General features: G+C 41.2%; 1 protein-coding gene across 5 annotated transcripts in view; it reads left to right on the top strand.

The window, feature by feature from the left end:
• The window catches only part of RASA3 (RAS p21 protein activator 3), a 184,131-nt gene that overhangs the window by 82,643 nt on the left and 81,064 nt on the right, over window positions 1-20,424 (top strand). For 4 of the 5 annotated variants that reach the window (XM_054191445.1, XM_054191454.1, XM_054191421.1 and 1 more), the window contains 2 exons: window positions 3,420-3,537; window positions 17,859-17,962. In XM_054191445.1, the coding sequence (XP_054047420.1) occupies window positions 3,461-3,537; window positions 17,859-17,962 (181 nt within the window). In that variant the 5' untranslated portion in view covers window positions 3,420-3,460. Of the gene's footprint in view, window positions 1-2,640; window positions 2,661-3,419; window positions 3,538-17,858; window positions 17,963-20,424 lie in introns of those variants that run through there. The other variant, XM_054191435.1, reaches the window with a different exon arrangement.

Raw genomic sequence — 20,424 nt, 5'->3', positions numbered from 1 at the left:
AACTGATTATTCTGCCTCTGTGGCTCCAAATTGGAAGACTTATGCTCCAAAACAAAATGTTAGTGTATTTTAACTTGTCAAGGTCTTAGACCTCTTAAGAAACTTTCTGTTTCTTCTTAGTGGAAGTGGAAAACTGAAGGTTTTAAAGGTGAGTGTATTGACCTTCTGTCTGCAAACCCTCTCCAAATTCTCTAGCATTCAGGTACTTCACAAATATGAAGAGGGGGGGGAAAAAAAAGCAGAGCTGCCTCTTGAAAATGCAATCTTCTATACAGATAGGTTAAACAATTAAAGTCTTGCCCAGATTAAATGATCTCATCATCTCTGGTTGATGAGAATATGGAAATGGTACATGACTGTATCAAGTATTCTGGGCTTTCTTTTTTTCATTTCAGTAGTAGCAGAACCAAAAAAATACTGAGCAAATTGTTCAGCTTCATTGTAGATGGCAAAACAGTGCCACAGAGGGAACGTTTTTGTCTTGGAGGAATCTAAAGAGCAACTGAAGCTTTAACAGAGCATATTTGTTGACATAAAATGTCTGGCTAGAGAGCTGAGTCTTTAGCTATGCTTGAAAGCTTGACAAATTTTTCTTTCTTAACTGCTCAGTGCTAGAGGAATCTAAACAGCCATTGGCTGCAGCCAGTGTTGGGAAGAAAATGTATTTTTTTTTTTTTTGTAAGCTCCTACTCAAGTCAGTAACATGATTAATATATTGGGTTGGTCAATTAATCCCTTGTTCCAGTCTCAGTGGTTTTTCAGGGCCTTTTTCCAGTTTGAAGAAAGAAATTACTGTAAAATGTCTTCTCCCTCTGTCTTCCCTCTGTGCCCCACTTTCTAATGTTGTGGTGGTGGTAGTGAACTTTAATTTGCTGTACAGACTGTGCAGGCAGTCATTTTCTAGCAATGCTAAATGGTGTCTTCATTTGCATTACATTTAGGTTTCAGTATTGTGGGCTTCTTTACTATAAGTCCTTAGAGGAGAATGGAGTTTTCAAAATGCAGTTCTTACAGAGTGCTCTGACATGACTAAGTATTATCTTTAAGCACTTAAGTGAATATTGTGCACATCAGAAAACTGGAAATCGAGATCACAAAATCTGGAATTGGTTTTGCGTGTGTGCGTTTGTGTTGTAGTAGGAAGCGGAAGAGTGCAGAAAAAGGGAAACTGCATATTTTTTGGTTTAATTTTGAGCATGAAAAGATTTGTCCCCTTCTGTTGGAAGAACCGTGAGAATAGTGTGCCAGCCCCAGAGGAAGACTTCCTTATCGTTCCGTTATTGAAGCTCTTCCTGTTGACACACATGCCTGGTCTGGCTGGGGAACTTTACCCAGTCATCCAAAAAAGAGGCTGGCTTCATGGGACTTTAATGCAAGAATAGAGAAATTTAGATGCCGGGGACCTGGGGAGAGGAGGCAAACTCGGAGACCTCAGGCTGTGTGAGGCTAGTACATTTGCTTTGTAACTTGCTTGAACTCAGACTAATGAGAGTAAAAGTTGGAGGTTTACCATGGAAGAATAGACTTCAATGCAGGCTGAGCAAGCCATCAATAATCCTCAGTGTATTTTTGGCTGGAGCTGCTGCAGTTAAACTATTGCTAACGCTTCAGCTTAGTTTAAAGCCATGTTGGGAATGTTGACAGATGTTCCAGTCACACCTTTGAATTGCAGCAGAGACAGTTTTTTTTAATACACTGTCTCACAACTCTGAAGGAAGTGGGACGAATGCTATTAAGTTGCATCAGCTGAGCTGAGAGAGCAAATTTACTCAGAAGAACTCTGAAGTGAAGCATTACTGTGTGAAACAATGCTTTCATGTCCCTTTTCAATGCCTCTCTTTAAGTTCTCTGGTTAGCTGTAGAAAACATGTGCATGCACGATCACCAGTTTACAGGCTGTTTGTGAGAAGTATGGATGTGTGGCATTTCCGAGGCCACGTCATGAGTCAGTTAGCAACAGTGTCTGAACAGTGTGCCAGAAAGAGATCAGAGGCAGGAAGACATGGAGTCCTTTGTCACTTTATGCTTTTCCTTTAAAGCTGAGGATGCAGGTTGGCTTAATCTTTCTTTGCTGTACTTATTGAGAATTTACGTTCACATGCATCAGAATGCTGTTGAACAAATCTGCAGAAAGGAAAAAGTATGTCTTCACTGAAGATAGGGTTGAAGAAGCAAGATGATTCTGTTAATAGTATAAAGCTATTTGGGAGCTGGAGACCGAGAAAGGCATGTGTCTAGTAAAAAGCACTTAAGCTGAGCTGCAGACATCTGATAAAAAAGTTATATTTGCTACTGTCATTTAGAGTTCCCTTCTCTACTGGCAAACAAACCTGTGTTCCTTTGGTCTGTGCATTTTTATTTTATTTTTATTTTTATTCCTTGCATTTTTACCAGGAGAGAATGATCTAGTTCCCGTGGTATGTGCTCATAATCTCTGGGTACTGGAAGAGTGAAGGTAAATAAGACCACGTGCATGGTAGACTTAGATTTAGTCATTCTTTGAGAGTTCTAAGTTTTGTCTTTAGAATGAAATCACTCGTCCATCTAGTACTAAGGTGCTTTAGCAAAGCCATGAGGAGCATTACCCAGTTTCCTGTCTGAGAGTTTTGATTTTATCGGTCGGCCAAGGAAATTTACTGCTCAGCTTTGGTTATTAATGGGTATGTAGAGGGGAAAGCTGTGGTTTTATTCTTGTTTTGCACTCTTGTGTTTTGTAGTCTCTTGGTTACCCTTAGTTCCTCAAACCTTTTTGGTTTTGTGTTGGTTTTTTTTGTTGTTGTTAAATGTAGGATACATACATGTTTCTTGTTGCAGTTTTGAAACAAATATTTCCTGTGAAGAATATTCATGACTTGCATGGTACCTTTCTGTGAGGACTTTCGGCAGCTTCAGAAGTGATAATTACCTCATCAAAGCGCTTTGAAGTCCAGCCTGTGGTGTAAGGCTGTTGGCTGTAACTAAAGTGGCTGTTTTCCATCTCCACATCTGTGGAGTGTGGTGGAGCTGGGGGTCAGTCCTCATATGCTGTGTTCTGGTAATGCCTTTAGGATAAAATCAGTGGACTGTATCCGAAAGCTTCATTTCTGTGTTGTGTTGTGTTCCTGGTGTCTTACTAGAGGACCGATCAAAATCTAAACACAAATTTGGAAGGAAGCAAATACATGTGAATGAATCGGACGCAACAAACTGTTGAGTTGTTGCTGGCTACTGCTGAGCTCTACACTCAGTGACTGTCAGGAGCTGCTGCCTTGGGAACAGAATACTGCTGCTAAGTTTAATAGAGAACATTTAGGAAGAAAAATACAACATAATACTCTGCTTTAGCCATGTTGCTGACGCTGCATTAGTTGACAGATGACTGGTTTATGGATAAAGTTTTAATATCTAAACCTCTTGGGATTTTTCTTTCTTGTCTTCAGGTGAAGCCAAAAATCTTCCTACGTATCCGGGGCCAAACAAGATGAGGGATTGCTACTGTACTGTAAATCTGGACCAGGAGGAGGTTTTCAGGACCAAAATAGTGGAGAAGTCATTATGGTAACAAATACATGTATATGTGTTCTGTTAACTCTTCTCGTTCTCTGCTTACTGTGTTTGTTTAATGTTCCAAAGATACTTTTTGGGGGGGGAGGGAAGATGAGTAAGATCCTTCTTCCCATTTTAAGAACACTAGTGGTAGAACTATTAATGTCAGGATTCCTATCTGTATATAAGGGAAAATGTCTTCCCCAAGGCAAGCCATATTAACTGTTTTCCTAGGAATATAGAGCCAGTGCTCCTTTCTTTCTGCGGTATTTGTTTTGAACTTCACTAAGCTTTTTAGATCTCAGCTTAGAAGGGAGCACTGAACTCAATTTCACGTCTATCAATGCTTAGAATTTTGCGTTGGTCTAGCTACACTGATGGGTGGAGTTAGGGATTTATTATTTTTTTTTCCTGTCATGAGGCTGCAACTGAAAGGAGAGGTTTGTATGTCAGATGCCTGTCTGATTATCTTGGACGCTTCCTGTGAGCTTGTAGAAGCCAAATGTAGCATGAAACAGAACAGAAGCATATAGCAAAAGTTAAAATGCTTTCTCCTGGAAATCCCCAAACATCAGAAAAATAAAGGGAACATGGCTGGGCATATATGTGTACTCTGGCAAGCGAGGCTTTTTTTGGAGCTAGGGGGAAAGCAGCAGCAAGGAACAGTCAAGTTTGTAACTTTTATCTTAAGATATAAAGTGGGAAAAGAGTGAGAGTTGAGTAATACGGTTAGGAATTTGCTATTTGTCTTGTTATTGCAAATAATTTACTTTGGAAAATAGCTCTAGACCCCACCCCAACCTCTCAGAAGTACCTAACGCATTTAAGAATGTGAATCTGAGTAGCTTGAAGTGGGATTTATTCCCTTAAGTCGCTTCAGTTGTTCTCTCACATATTTTTTTGTTGTCTTTGAGTCTTTATTCCTCATTTTATATTCTGATATGGTGTACTGATCCATATTTTTGTTTCTTGAGTCATTGAGTTTGACAAAACATAATGAGAATGGTTTTGAATGATGATGCTAACACTGTCCTGTTTGTAGTGTACTATATGTAAATAAAAAAAAGATAAAGTGAAAAAGGAAAGACTGAAAGACTAATCTGTATGCTTTTTTTTTTTTTGCCATGTAGTGTCCCTGAACCAGTTGTTTCCCTAAAAGTGATTTTGTAACTAATTTAAATTCATTCCTGGGTCAACCAACTGTAGCCTTCCTGCTCACCACTAGAAGTTGCACAGTGGGGTTTTTTTGCTGGATGATCATTAGTGCTTTGCAGTGGAAGGTGTGGAGTAGAGGTGTATGAGAATAGTTGATGTAATTTCCTTGAACTAATCCAAGTATTTTTTCTATTGAGAAAATAAACTTGTAGTAGTAGGAATAAGCAAAAAAGTGTAGTTCCTTCAGTGGGAAAAATTCCATCTGTCTTTAGATATCATTATAAAGCTGAAGAGGTACACTGAGGTTGTACAGAACTGGAAGGTTTCTGGTTTCCTGTGGAGCTGAGTTCTCTTCATTAAATGAGGTGAATTCAGAGGAGAGCAGCACAGTGATTGGAGGTCTGGAAAACATAACTGAGGAGGAAAGGTTAAAAGACTACAATTATTTAGCCTAGAGAAGAGGAATGAGAGTAGATAAAACTATGTAAATACATATTAAAAAATAAAAAAGAAAACAACCCAAACAACAAACCCCCCAAAAAACTTAAGAGGGAGGGAATTGCTCTGTGTGTCCAGTATGGATATTGCAAGTAATAATGGACTTAACCTAAACTTCCTTCCCCACTGCAATTTAAGGTTTACTGTGATGGAAAATCTTCCTGTTGTTAAAGATTCTGAAGTACTGGAATAGATTGCCTTGGTTTTTCCATATCTATCACTGAAGGCTTTTAACAGGCTTTATATAATGAGGCATGATCAAAATATGGGGATCTTCCCGCTTTAGAACAGTGGTGGACCGGATGATCTCTCAAAATCCCTTTATAGTCCTATTTTGTTTGATCTAAAGGTTGACTGAAGATGATCTCCTCAGTTGTTTCTTCTCCCAGTGAATTAGTGTCTTCAGTGGTAGTCTGCCTTCTCCCTCTGTGAGGTTCTGTTTGCAAGCGCTACTTTTGAAAAACTTGCTGCTTAACAGTCCCTAAATATCCACTTATAGACACTGGCAGCCACTGAATTTTGCATTTATCTATATAGGTGTCTCTCTATCCTTGTTTTTATTTTGCATAAAAGAAAAGTGGACAAAAATCCCAAATACATGAATGGTAAACTGGTATGTCTTCCTAATCCGTGAATAGGAATCATTCTTATTTAGCAAGGCACGGTCAAACAGCTACTTAATCTTTTATGACTGTGTTTACATCAGTTAAAACAAGTGCATAAACTTCCAGAGGAAGATGTTTTTCAAATGATTTCAGACCATACTGCAGTCGCCTATTGTTTTTTGTAAGACTCCAAGATGAGCACATAGCTGAGGAGCCAGTCATGCTGTTAAATTCTTTAATGCTTGTTTGTAAATTGATTCAACCCATTGAGTAACCATGAATTATTGGGCAGGCATAATATTAGGGCATATTATGTGCCCTAAGGCCCATGTAATTTGTATGCAGCAGAGAAATACCTGCTTTCATGTATGGTGTTTCTTTGCCAGGTGCATGCCAACCTAATAGTGAAGCATTTGTTGAGTCCCTTTTTCTGAGGTATCACTGCTGTGGTATGCAATGTTAGATGGGAGCAGGGATGTGAAGCTGGGACAACGCATGGCTAAAATAATCGAATCCTGCCTGAACATCTGCGTGGCTGGCATTGAGGTGGGCGACAGAGCCTTTGACTGTAGTTTGAAGGGGAGAACGCTGGCTTCGCTCTGTTGTTCATGCCTGTTTTCTACTTCCTATCACTTCATGGCTGAAAGGGCTGGCTTGCTATAAAGTAAGTTTTAAGAATTGCCTGTATTCTCACTTATACTGGTAACTCCCCTATCTTTCAATCAGGTCAAAAAAATGATTTTCATGTAGTCTATGAAAAATAAGATGCTTTGTGGGAATGTGTGAATTGAAAGGTGTTTCATATGCAGCCCCAGCACTACTGACTGAAACAATGTCTTCTGATTCAGATTTGTCCTGGAGAAGCTGATCTTTTCCAGCATATCTGCATGAAATGACTCTTTATCTGCATAAAAAGGCTTATAATTAAACACTGTCTTGTGTACTTGGGAATTCAAGGACTGCTTGCTGCTTTTTTCTTCTTTTTTTCCTTTTTTTTTTTTTTTAACTCAGTTGAGCTTCATTAGGCTTCTACTAAGCACTGCAGAAATGTATATTTTTTTCCAGGCAGTCCTTCTCCTGATACAAAGCTTAAATAGAACTGGCAAATGGGAGAAAGGAAGCAGTTATCTCTCCTTCCCAGAGGGACTTGAATGAATGTCCAATTCTGGCTTGCTTGGTGTATCTGTGGCAGAACCTTCAGGCTCTGACTCATGATCTCCTGTGTTTTATACTGGGACAGTGTAAGAAGTTGCCTTCCTGAGTTCTGTCCTAATCTTCTGCAATGGATTTTTATTTTATTAGGCTGCGGCAGAGGCATGAGAAGACAGCTGAAAGCAGTAAGCTCTTAAATCAACAAAGCGTGAATCATTCAGAACTCTTAAGAACTGAACTAGCACATCCTGTTGCCCAGTCCGGTGCCCTTAGCAGTGGTCTGAAGAGAATCTCTGAGCCTGATGCCATTTGTATAAGTTTGTATCTCAAAAACTGAAAGCAGACAGCATGGTGAACCTTAAGTCCTCTGTTTAGCAGTCAGGTGGGACTCATAAATTACAATCAGGAACTTAAATAATTTCTGCCCTCCAGCCGCTGTTGGCTTCTGCTAAACTGGTGGCACTGCAGCCATGTACTGGAAGACTTTGAGGGCTGCTGTGAGGATAGCTTGGTAGTGTCTGACTGAAACAAGTCAAGGGTTATAACATGGACAGACCTTTCTATGAAACCACAGAGCAATGCGAAAGTATTGTTTAAGTGTGGCAGTTCAGAGCCATCCGACTTCTCTGGGGATCTTTGGACAAGCACAGTGATCGCGTGGGTTGGTCAGAGCAAGCTCTCTAGGTTCCCAGGAAGAGAATCTTGAACTCTTCAAGCAGCACTGTTTTCATAAACTCCTTGGCACAGGCTTTTAGTAAATTCTAAGAAGGTCACATGCAAGTCATAAGATATGAGGAAGAGGTCAGTTAGAGCCAGGATTTAATATGCTTCTCTGTTTTGTATTTGTTGTTCAATATTTATATTACCACCATCCACAAAGGCACTGAGTAGAATTGGATCCATTCCATATAACCTAGTGGAGATGTACATGAAGGGACTCATGTATTTTATGTCCAAAGGAATATCTGAGAATTTTTATTTTTATTTTAAATGCATAGATCTATAACTTTTCTTTACTTTTGAGCTGCAAGTAGACAGCCTGACAAGAATTTTGCCTATTAATTTCCTTTGCTGAGCCAACTACCTAACTTCCCCCATGAGTAGCTTTAAACTTCAGGCTCCACCATCCAGGACTTGTTCCTAGCTACAGGTCTTCCGTGAGGATAAACTTTCTTGGCGTGTTGGCATTAAGACTGACTTTGCTTTTGCTGTTTGCATCAAATGTTTCCATTCACTTAAAGGGCAGTGTCAGCTGCAACAGGAAATCAAGGCAGCTTCTCAAATCATAGGTGAAGAATGGAAGGAATGTGACATCTCTAAATTTGTTTCAAGGATATGAATAAAGGCAAAAACTGTCGTACGTTAAGAATCAAATGGCTGACAGTGTGTGCTTTAGAGAGATGAGCCAAGAGTCTTGAGTCTGTGATTATTTAGTTCTCCACTATTTCACTGAGGAATTTTTCACGTGCTAAACATAGTGATCAAAGCCTGAATGAAACAGCAAATGAAGCCAGAGGCACTTTCCCAGCCCCCAGTCTTTTTTTTGCTAGTCTCCAATGAAGGTAACAGTGAGAACTACAAGTCCGCAGTGTGCTTGTGAGTGAATAGTGAAATGTGCTGTAAAATCATAGTTAAGGCTGTGTTCTCTTTAACAAGAGGTTTCTGTGTCTTTGTTTTGGTATTAGATCGGTTAACAAATTCAATCAGTAGCTCTCAGAACTTTCTCTAAGTAGTTCTACTTCCATGTTGTTATTTTTCAATTATAGGTTTGCTTAAAGCCATTATTTTCCTATGTTTGGAGTTCGTGGCTGCATAGCTAAACTTCTCTCGTGTTCCGATAACATCCTGGATGCAGGCCACTTCTCAGATTTTAAACACAAAGTTGTTTCCCTTAGTTGGAGCATTGCCAAAATTAGCCGTTCTATCCGAGTTAATTCCATTAGCTACTTCCATATTCTTATGTGGCTAGCTCACCTCCTTGAAATAACTTTCCCCAGAGTGGACGCCTTAAGTAAAGAGGCCTTGAGCTTGATGCTGTAGCCTGTTCTGCTGTCTACATGTTCTGTAACTTCTGTCCTGCATGCTCCCAGCGCACTACTTGGCATGCTGGACTGCCCCAGGGTCTGCCGTCTTCTGCACTCAATTACATCTAACTGTGGCTTGAACTCCTAATATCAGTAGACTTCAGTTCTGAAAACACCCCAAGCCTTTAAGGGAATGGGATAAGATAAGTATGGGTACAACTTCAGCCTGGTCAGGGGTATTACTGAGGGCAAGGACTGTATGGTTGTGTAGGGAAGTAATACAGCTGGGAGGGTCGCCAGGAAAGGAAGCAAGATTTAATGGAAGGAGGAGATTTGAAGTAAGCCTTGAGACTCAAGGCAGGGTTTATGAATGAGAGCATTTATTCACACGAAAAGGCACCAATGTGAGTAGCAATTGTTGGTGTTGTAGGCAGCTTTGACTGATTAAAAAAAAAAAGTAAATGCAGCTGTAATGTGACTTCTGTTGTTTGTGTGTGTCATCTTACAGAATATTTTAAGAGGTGACTGGGGGCCAAATGGCTGCTGCTTAAAGTTATCATAATCCCTGTAAGCCTCACTGAGCCAAACCAGCAACTGTCAAGTGAGGATGATAACTATAGCTAGTGTGTCTGTCTGTCTCTTCTGAGCATAGGGTTGATAAAATGCACACTGCTTTATTTTTTCTCTGTGGAGTAGGGGTGGTTTTGTCTATCTGGGTGTCTGTGCACCGTGATAGGAGGAAAAATTTGCTTAGGCTCAGTAGATGCCTGGAAGACTGCAGCCTGCTCTCTAACAGTGGGCATAAGTCTTATATTTGGATTTAGATGTTGCCTTGTGTGCCATTAACTTCCTGCTCTGTGTCCTCTGCCAAATCTGTGCTTCAAATAAAATACTAGGTATTTTTAATAAATTGTGTAAGGAAGCTACCACGACATCTGCCAACTTTGGCTCTTACAGAGCCTGTCTCACTTGCCTGTTGTCTTGTAGCTCTGTGTCTAGTAGGAGACTGAAGTGTATTCAGATTTTATTTGGCTTGCTGTATCTGCTTTGAATAAACCTTCTCTTCTCTACCCGACTCCCTTTACATACACTGCAAAGCATAGTATAAAATGTACTAGCCAAGTAGTAGAAAAAGCTTACTAGTAGAAACAAATAAGTGTACTCCTTTGTACAGACTGATTTTGCTTTCAGCTCACACAGCAATGTGAACTCTGGTCTTCAGTTCATGCAACAGGATGAATGCAGTATTTCTAAACGTTTTAAAATAGTCAGAGGATGTGGAGTTGTCTGTGGCATGTTAATAGTCCTTACTTTCAAGCACAAAAGCAGTTTTAAAAAAAATAATCCATGCACAAAGAATTCTGGTTAGTGGGGTTTCATTATTATTCATCATGCAACTCTTTCACTTCATCCACTGAAGTGCTGGTGCCAAAACAAAAACAGAACTGCTTTGGCAAATCCCAAGTGTTGAGAAACAAGCACAAGGTTTTGCAACGCAGCCTGAAACTAAAGAAATGTTTCTACGCTGAGATTTATTTTATGAAGGCTGTTTCTCTCTGTTGATATTATTTGCGATGATTGCAGTAGATATCTCAAGGTACAGAATTAAAGTCGCAAGTGTGCCTTTGGAGTTTAGTGAAACATGTCAAAGTGAACAAATTTTGAACCTTTTCTAGGGGAAGAAGTTCCCATTCATTATGTTTGAAATGAGAATTCTCTTCCTTATTTGCTTTCATTCCACTTGATCTGCACAGTAATTTGTTTCTCTTCTCCTTTCCTGTCTCTTCCTAAAAATATCCATTGCCAAAACTCATATTAGAAGAGATTCAAAAATAGATACCTTTAAAGCCCTTCCCATTTCAAGTTGGATAGCTCTATGGGAGTGAAACAATACCTAGAGGGAACCTTTTGGTTTTGATTTCCTGGTATTCCTGCTCCCGTGAGTATTCAGAACAAGCAAGTTTTTGGTGGGGGGAGGGTATGCCTGAAGATTCAAATCTATTGCACTTTTACTTGACTTTTTGTGGGGTTTTTGTTGGTTTTTTTTTTTTGGTCTCTTCTGTCATGACAGCTGTGGAATCATCCTGGGGAAAGTGTCTTCAGGGGGGATCGGTTAGTGTATGTGTCAGTGGTAGGGGCTGTATAAAAGCTGCGCAGTAAGAGAGCCCTGTGCTTCCTGAGAATGATGGCTGAGACAGACCTTCCCTCCTTGAGAGCACAGCAAGGTGATGGGTGTGTACTGGAAAAGAGATGAGAAAGGGGTGTGAAGTGAGGGTATGTGGAGTAGAAGGCTACAGAGTCAGGCAGCTACAGAGTCAGCCTGCCTGAAAGCTTGGACCAAGAACTTCAAAATTGGTACGGGTTTTTCTCTGTAGTTTCTAATCCCGTCAGGAAAACAAGAGACAGTGACTTAGCAACAAAGCCTCACTTAATAACTAAATAGTAGTTAACTACACTGCTACTCTTTTGTCACTGTGATAGCAAAATTAAAAAGAAATTAGTAAAACTATTTTAGGTTTAGTAGTCTTTATTGAAGAAGCTGGGGTCAAAAATGCTTTTATATTCAGCTTGGAAGCAGGTGAATTGCATTTACAGTGGAGGTCCACTGTTTCTGTCCTTACAAGACCCTGCTCTCAGTGGTTACATCCCATTAGTTGTTTGGAGTACAGAGGAAACTGAAATAATGACAACACTGGTCTTGCCCATGCCCTTCCATTGTGACCATACTGATGTGCAGCCTACGCTGCAAGGTTGGGGGAGGGGGCCCTCATTATTTCTCCTCCTCTTTGAATGATTAAAACTTCTCCTCAGCGTAGGGTTGGTTAATCTACAAGGAAAGCTTAACTCAAAACCTAGAAGTTGAATCTGAACTCAGTTGTTTCTGAAAGAGTTTTCAGCCAGGCTAGTTCTAGTATTTGTTTTGGAGGATCTTGTCAGACTCCTGAGGTCTGTGTAGGCAGATGCTGCTGCTTTTTATTAATTGCTATGTCAAAATAAGAGTACTCGCTGAAGCACCATCAGACTAATTCTGGCTCTTGGGAGAGAGGGGGCATCAAGGGGAGGGATTTAGCTGTTCTTTTGGAAAAACCATTCTGGAGCCCTGGGGCTCATGCTCAAGATAAGTTAGCTTGGGAAATAAATCATGGGGTTTGACTGCTGCGACCTCTTGCTCTTCAGGTCTCGGTGGGAGACAAAGTAAGTACTGTTCTGAAGAGATGCAGAAGAGATACATGGAGTAAAAGCACACATTTAAGTGGAAGCTGGAAGCCTTTGTGTGGTTACTTTTGATTCCTTCAGAAAGAAGATACTGTTTCTCAAGAGCTACATAAGATTGGGGCAGGGGGATATCAAATTTATCTTGATGTGTATCCTTACAGTTAAAACTTCGCTGGCTAATTATCCAGTGCAGAGTGAATGCACTTGTGTTGGAAACCTGCTTGCTTATATTAATTAAGAACACAGTGCGCCTCAGGGTGTTACCTGAGTGATGAGAGGTTGTGAAGCTACAAGCGGTAAAGCCAAGAGCAGAACAAAGCATCTCTTCTGTTGACAGCAGCCACAAATAGTGTATCCCATGAAAAGTACCAGCCAGCAAGCACTCCTTAGGCTAATAAGCCTTGTGCCTAAAAGTAGTGACCAGATGTGGTCCCTGCATGTCTAAGTCAGCCTCTATAGCATTTCTTCTGTTAATCAGTCTCGTTCTGATACTATATATTGGACTAGATGCTTCCTGTTGTCCACTCTGCTTTTCTGAATCTTGTGTTTGTTTTGCTGTGGTGTGGTCTTAGGTATTTTCTGCCCCCGACCGCCACCAGTGATAAACATGAATAGGGAACTTGCCAAAGGCCCCAGTTGTCTCTTCCCTGCTCTTTCCCCCAGAATCAGCTGAGCTGAATTAAAGTATGCTCAGTATAAGCCTTGCTTGCATTTACATTGCCTTTAGAATTTCGGTGTACTGAAGCTTCCCTCGTATTCTTGATAGAAAGCTGGGTATATAAGCCACAGTTCATTAAGTATCATTTCATTCTAAGGTCATTAGTGAATAAATTCATCCGTCGTGTTCTTCCAGCAGAAAGGCCAATTTTATGGCTGAACAGAGTATTAGGGCTCGGAACGATGCAAGTGTTTTGCATGTATAGTGCACTAGATATTCGGGCAGTGTTTATGCATTTGTGTAGCCCCCTTGGGTTACATCTGTGTGTGAAAACTTGCACCAAGTGATGTGCACAGAATGAGGCCCTCTGGGCTGCCAGCAGAAGCACGGCTGCTGGGACAGTCAGATAGTTCCCAGTTTGGTAGAAGCTGCTTGTACCAAAGAACTCAAATATTTTGTACCTGAAGCAGTGTCTGCTGAATTCTTGATTCCAAAATAAACCACTTGGAGCAGAAAGGGTAAAGAGGACATAACTGAGAGTGCTGTATCGGAGGGGGTAGTTGGGACAAACAGTCAAACCAGCTGCCATTTCCAGCTGTTAGATTTTTCTCCCCTGCCTTCACAGTAGGGATGACTGAGTGGGGCTCACACTGGTTGCCATAACTTACAGCTGGATGCATTTATTTCAAGGAATAGGAAACCATTTCAGTGGTGGAAGTTTAACTTGTGGGTAGGCCTTGGGCTTTGTTGTTTATCCAATGTGTTCTTCCATGTGGCTGGTGGAATAGTGACTTAAATAATGTTCTTACAGAATATTGAGTGATGTCTCTGGACTTCATGAAATTCGCATGGCATATTCCCTTCAAACACAGAGTGGTTAGCTAATTTGCAGTGCCTGTGTGTTTTGAGTGAGATTTGTCAGCTAGCTCTTAAGGGAATGTGGCAATTCTAGGGGAGCATATTTTCACTGTAGGCAGAAATACAATCAAAAGTATATGGTGATGTAAAATCATAGAATAGTTTGGGTTGGAGGAGACCTTTAAAAGTCATCTAGTCCAACCTCCCCTGCAATGAGCAGTGGCATCTTCAACTAGATCAGTTTGCTCAGAGCCCCATCCAACCTGACCTTGAATGTTTCCAGGGATGGGGCATCTACCACCTCTCTGGGCAACCTGCACCAGTGTTCCACCACCCTCATTGCAAAAAGTGTCTGTTATATCTGGTCTAAATCTTCCCTCTTTTAGTTTAAAGCCATCACCCCTTGTCCAATTGCAGCAGGCCCTGCTAAGAAGTTTGTCCTTATCTTTCTTATAAGTCCCCTTTAAGTACTGAAAGGCTGCAATAAGGTCTCCCTAGAGTCTTCGCCAGGCTAAATAATTCCAACTTTTTCAGCCTTTCCTCATAGGAAAGGTGCTCCAGCTCTCTGATCATTTCTGTGGCCCTTTTCTGGACCTGCTCCAACAAATCCATGTCTTTCTGTTCTGAAGACCCCCAAGCTGGAAGCAGTATTCCAGGTGGGGTCTCACAAGAAGGGAGCAGAGGGACAGAATAACTTCCCTCCACCTGCTGGCTGTGCCTCTTTTGATGCAGCCCAGGATGCAGTTTGTTTTCTGGGCTGCAGGCACACATTGCTGGCTCATGTTGAGCTGCTCATCCACCAACAACCCCAAGTCCTTCTGGGCAGGGTTGCTCTCACTGCTTCATCCCCCAGCCTGTACTGATACCAGGAATTGCCCTGAACCAGGTGCAGGACCCTGCACTTGGCCCTGTTGAACCTCATGAGGTTCACATAGGCCCACTTCTCAAGCCTGTTCAGGTCGCTCTGGATGGCATCCTGTCCCTCAGGCATGTCAACAGCACCACTCAGCTTGGTGTTATCTGCAAACTTGCTGAAGGTGGACTTGATGCCACTGTCTATGTCATTGATGAAGATACTGAACAGTACTGGTCCCAATACAGACCCCTGAGGGATATCATTCGCCACTGTTCTACATGTAGATATTGAGCCGTTGACCACTACCCTCTGAATGTGACTGTCCAACCAGTTCCTCACACACTGAACAGTCCATCCATCAAATCCATCTCTCTCCAATTTAGAGAGAAGACTGTTGTAGGTGCCCATGTCCAAGGCCTTACAGAAGTCCAGATAGACAACATCTGTAGCTCTTCCCTTGTCCACTGATGTAGTCACTCTAGCAAAGAAGGCCACCAGGTTGGTCAGGCAGGACTTGCCCTTGGTGAAGCCATGCTGGCTGTCTGAAATCACCTCCCTGTCCTCCATGTGCCTTAGCATAGCTTCTAGGAGGATCTGTTCCATGATCTTCCCAGGCACAGAGGTGAGGCTGATGGGGCGGGAGTTCCCAGGGTCCTCCTTTCTACCCTTTTTAAAACTGGGTGCGATGTTTCCCTTTTTTCAGTCACCGGGAACTTCACCTGAGTGCCATGACTTTTCAAATATCATGGAGAGTGGCTTGGCAACTACCTCAGCCAGTTCCCTCAGGACTCTGGGGTGCATCTCATCAGGTCCCATAGACTTCTGTATGTTCACTATCACATCCCCTCTGGTAGGCCTGTCTCTTACCTGACTTAAGAAGTTATGTTCAGTGCACTCCAGGAGTCTCCTGGATTGCCTACAGCTCACTGTGCTACGTTTCCAGCAGATGTCAGGGTGATTGAAGTCCCCCAGCAGGACAAGAGCCGGTGAGCGCGATGCCTCCTGTAGCTGGAGTAATAAGTTTCATCAGTATGCTCCCCTTGATCTGCTGGCCTGTAGTAGACATCAACCACAAGGCTCCCGTTGTTGCCTTGGTCTATTATTCTTACCTATAAGCTTTCAACCTGCTCATAGTTGTTCTTCAGAGACAACTCTTCACACTCTATCCATTTCTTAATGTAGAGGGCAGTGCCTCTGCCCCTCCTTCCTCACGTGTCCCTTCTGAACAGCCTGTAGCCCCCAATAGCTGCACTCCAGTCATGGGATTCATCCCACCGGGTTTCAGTAATGGCAACTGGGTTGTAGCTTTCTAGCAGCACAGTGTCTTCCAAATCCTCCTGTTTGTTGCCCATGCTGCCTGCATTGATGTAGAGGCACTTCAGCTAGGCTGTTGACCATGTTGCCTTATTAGAGGAACATCCCTTAATTCCTTTGGGGTCTTTCACTGGTGTATCTCTCTTGGCTCCTATTACCTCAGGAGTCCCTGTCTCATCTCCGTAAGACTTCGTGTGCTGCACTGTAGCCAGCACATCTCAGAGCAGCAGGCTGTGGGCCCTCGCTAGCACCCTGTCCCTCTAACTGTTGCCTGTCATCCCACAGCTTAGAATCATAGAATCGTCTAGGTTGGAAGGGACCTTGAAGATCATTGAGTCTAACCATTAACTTAACACTGCCAAAAACACCACTAAACCATGTCTCTAAGCACCACGTCTACCCGTCTTTTAAATACCTCCAGGGACGATGATTCCACCACTTTCCTGGGCAGCCTGTTCCAATGTTTGATAACCCTTTCAGTGAAGAAATTTTTCCTAATATCCAATCTAAACCTCCCTGGTGCAACTTGAGGCTGTTTCCTCTTGTCCTATTGCTTATTATTTGGGAGAAGAGACCGACCCTCGCCTTGTTACAACCTCCTTTCAGGTAGCTATTGACAACTTGTCATGGGCAAGCCTGATATTGCCTACCTCAAGCCTAGTTTAAAGCTCTGTCAATGAGCCGTGCTAGCTCGTGAGCAGAGACCCTTTATGTCCTGAAATATCCTAAAAGAAGCTAAGGAAATGACCTCTCCTGACAAAATGCTGAAAAATTTAAAGTTAATGCAAGGAACTATTAAAAATTTTTGGATATCTAATTTTCTAACATAAAAAGCCTTTGATAGTGATTAAAGCTACAGTGTGATTCTGTCTCCCATTTTTGTGCTTAGCCAAGGCAATAAGGAGGTCTGTGTTTAAAAGGAGAAGAAAAAAAACCCTGCTGGCTTTTGGCCTGTTGGAATTAGATTTATTTTTAAGTCTACATCTGCAGTGCTTGGTGTATTTGTCCATATGACTCAAATTACATTCACCTATTTAGTTCTGCTGAAGCATGAGTGACTTGGAATGAAAAATCTGTGTAAAATGGTAGACTTGTCAATGAATAAATAATGTTGATATATGCTTATAGTTCCTAGGAGTGAATCCTTAACCATATAATTGGACAGAGAGAAAGTGAAAGGGTTGCTGTTAGGTGCCTGAGGTGTTGGGGGTTTTTTCCGTATAAATTGGTAAGATCCAAAGAAAGACCCTTAAGTCTCTAAAGAGCTTTCATGCTGAGATCGTATTTGTATTTTTTTAAATCTGGTCTTACTTAAAAGAACTTATTCTATACAATTCCAGTAAGCAAAAATAGACAGATATGCAGCGGTATCAGGTAACAAGCGTCGTGCCAGCTCCAAGGCTTAGTTAGCATCAGTCAACTAAATCTGACTTTAAATAAGAAACTTTGCAGGGGATGAGAAAGGAGGCAATGGCTGTAGGCATTTTGTTTTAAATAAACAAAATCCTTTTAAAAATAAATAAATAATAACAAAAACTATATATGCTATGAACCACACTATGTTTTGTTCATCCTGTTCATGTGTATGCTTTTGTGATCTCTGTCGTAATGGTCTACTGTAAGCATAGTGTGTCAGCAGGGACGTGTCTCCACTATTTAAGGCACTGTATGTTAACAAATAATGTGGTCTCTGCCCTCTTTGTTTAGGGACACTTGTTTTCCAGGTAAAAAAGAAGTACCTATTCTTTTTTGTGCGTTAAGAAGTCTTGTTCTGTGGGCATTTAAGATAGTTGTGCACAAGTCAAGGTGCAATAGTGCTTAAAGTTGCACCTTCACGGGCGGGAGAGACCATGACAGTCCAGAGTGATATTCTAGGTGTGAAGTGTAAGCAGACCGGCTCCTCCAGGATACCAACACTAATTTATCTCTTTTTTTCTCTTGTGTGTGTGTGTTTTTGTGTATGTTGTTGTCTTTTTTTTTTTTTTTTTTTAACCCAGCCCCTTCTACGGAGAAGACTTTTACTGTGAAATTCCTCGGACCTTTCGCCATCTGTCATTTTATATTTTTGACAGAGATGTTTTTCGAAGGGATTCCATCATAGGTATGTGTTCTTAAATTTTTATCTTTACAGTTTACTTCTCTTGGATTTTAACTGTTAGTTTGTATGTAGTCTTATGAGTTGGGGTCTTGATAGAATCAACAATGACAGTGGTATTGCTCAGTATTGTCCTTTTTTTGTCAAGTGACAAAAATGCCTTCATTATTACGTATCATAAAAAAGGCTGAGAGATAAATGCTATCTGTTATGACAGCAAATGCAGATTGCAGTTTAACTGGACTAGGCAGTAAAGCAGAGTTTAAATGTCAGCAACATCGTTTGTTACTGTGTTGTTGGGTTTTTTTTCCTAAATGAAAGGCCTTTAGTCTTACAGTTTTCTTAAGAGTTTTCCAGGGCTCGTTACACTTACCTGCATGCAGTATTGGTAGACCATGACTGCCTTAATGACGTGCAGAGTAATAGCTACAGATCATAGTTACCCACAGAATGATGACAGAATTTTATAGAGAGTATCAGAGCAAGCTATTGCCTGCAGAATAGCTCTGTAAGACTTCCAGTGCCTATTTAATATGAGCGAGGCCTCCGCTTTTCCAGATATTATTTGCTACACATTTCACTTGCAGCAAATTGCATGATATTCCATTTGTCACTTCAGGGATAAAAGTCTTGTAAAAGCCTAGTTTTCATTGAGGGGAGCAGTTTCCACTTTATTTTAGCTGTTTGGATATTTTTATAAGTTTTTTTTTTTATCTCTTACTTTTGAAATAAGTCTACTCGACTACCATTTTTCTAGTTCAGTATAACATGACTATACCTATCAATGAGGTGTGCATATCTTGACGGAGCTTGTAGTGAGGAAGTTGTCTGTTGTTGAGCAACAGTTTGTATAGTTCTGTAAAATGCATTATGTTAAAGTGGATGGAGTGGTTGTGCAGGTCTCTTCGTATGTATCTTTACATTACACTAGTTTATCATGCAGTCTCTAGTTCTTTCTTTAATTATTGTTTTACATTTTACATATGAGCTAGGAAACTAGGTTGTCATTCTCTTTATGTCCCTAACTGAGCTCATGTGTGTACAGCATCTAGCAATCTAGCATCCTGGGGAGGACGAAGCCAGTTTCTGATTTTTGAGTGAGGTTTTGGAAGGCTTTTTGGTCTCTCTAATCTCAGGCTTCCCCTTGAAAGGTGGAAGTAATGCCTTCTTTCTTTCAACTGATGAGTTTTTCATTGTTGGAATTGCCTCATCTGATCTCCTGTGTGTGTCACTGGTTTTCTGCAGCTGCGGTGACCCATAAACAAGCCATAGACTGGGATTTTTCTTACTCGGGGCTTTACTACCTCTCTTGGAACAAGGGTCTCTGAACACTTAACAGAAGCCAGACCTACGAAATTGTAGATAGAGAATTGCAAATTGTTTCCTTTTCTCCATATTTCCTAAGTTCCTGTTTAATAATCAAGCTCTGACATTGGAGGGGAATTCTTCCTTCAGGAGCTGCTAGAGTAATCTTGTCTGAAAGATACTGGCAACAGTTCATGAAAAGAAAGACTTGCAGAAGATATAGAGAGACTTTTGTTTGGATGCCCGAATGATTGATCAGGTTTCTATTGTTCAGTACCTTTTCAGGAAAGAGCAACATTGACTTTTGTGCATGTTGTAGAACCCATAGGTAGGCAGGCTGGTGTGTTACTATACTGATGTAGCACTAAAAGTCAAAACTCCAGTGTTAACCTGTCTGCATTGAGATTGTAGGGAATGTTCTTTCATTGGAACAAAGTCTGAAATATTTAAATGGAATAGCTCCTCTATGTCTATGCTCAGCTCAATCTTAAGAGACCTTTTCTTGAAGAGGCTTGAGCAAGGAAGGTTTGGAAGAGGTCCCTACTGAAAAAGTTTGGTTGGAGTAGTGCTAGACTAGACTCTTTTCCCAGAACTGCTGAATTCTGCAAATAGGGGCCCTTTGTGTGCATTACAGAGATCACTTGTTATATTTTGTCATCATGAGACACTTCTGCTGAAGAAAACATGGTTACCCGTGCTCATCCAGCAATGAACTTTCTCAGAGAAGGGAGTTGGGGGTTGTGTCTTCCATATGGGGAGACTAATTTTAAGTTCAGATGTTACTGAGCTTGTGAATTTGCCTGTATTTCCTGTGTGATCTGGTATGCTTAAAACATCTGTTTGCATTGTTTGTTTGGCTGGTTTTGAGGGGGTTTCGAGGTAGAGAGAGAACACAGAGTGCGTGTGTGTCAAAATGGTGAGAATTTGGCAAGTAGCTATTTTTTTTGAAGATGGTTCACTAGCAGAGTTCCTTTTGAATCACTATTTAGTATTGCCAGAACTTTCTCTTGACATTATAATATTGATTTCTAGGGTGACAGGAGCTCAGAGTAGGCGTGCTTTTATTTATTCAAATATGAAGTACAAGTTTGGGATGGTAAATTCTTTAACATCCGAAATGCAACTCAGTGTGTGACAGATGAGAATGCTCAAGCCACCAAAAG

Source organism: Rissa tridactyla, chromosome 1 (assembly GCF_028500815.1).
Source record: "Rissa tridactyla isolate bRisTri1 chromosome 1, bRisTri1.patW.cur.20221130, whole genome shotgun sequence".
Taxonomy (NCBI): domain Eukaryota; kingdom Metazoa; phylum Chordata; class Aves; order Charadriiformes; family Laridae; genus Rissa; species Rissa tridactyla.
This window is presented reverse-complemented; position numbering and strand designations above follow the sequence as displayed.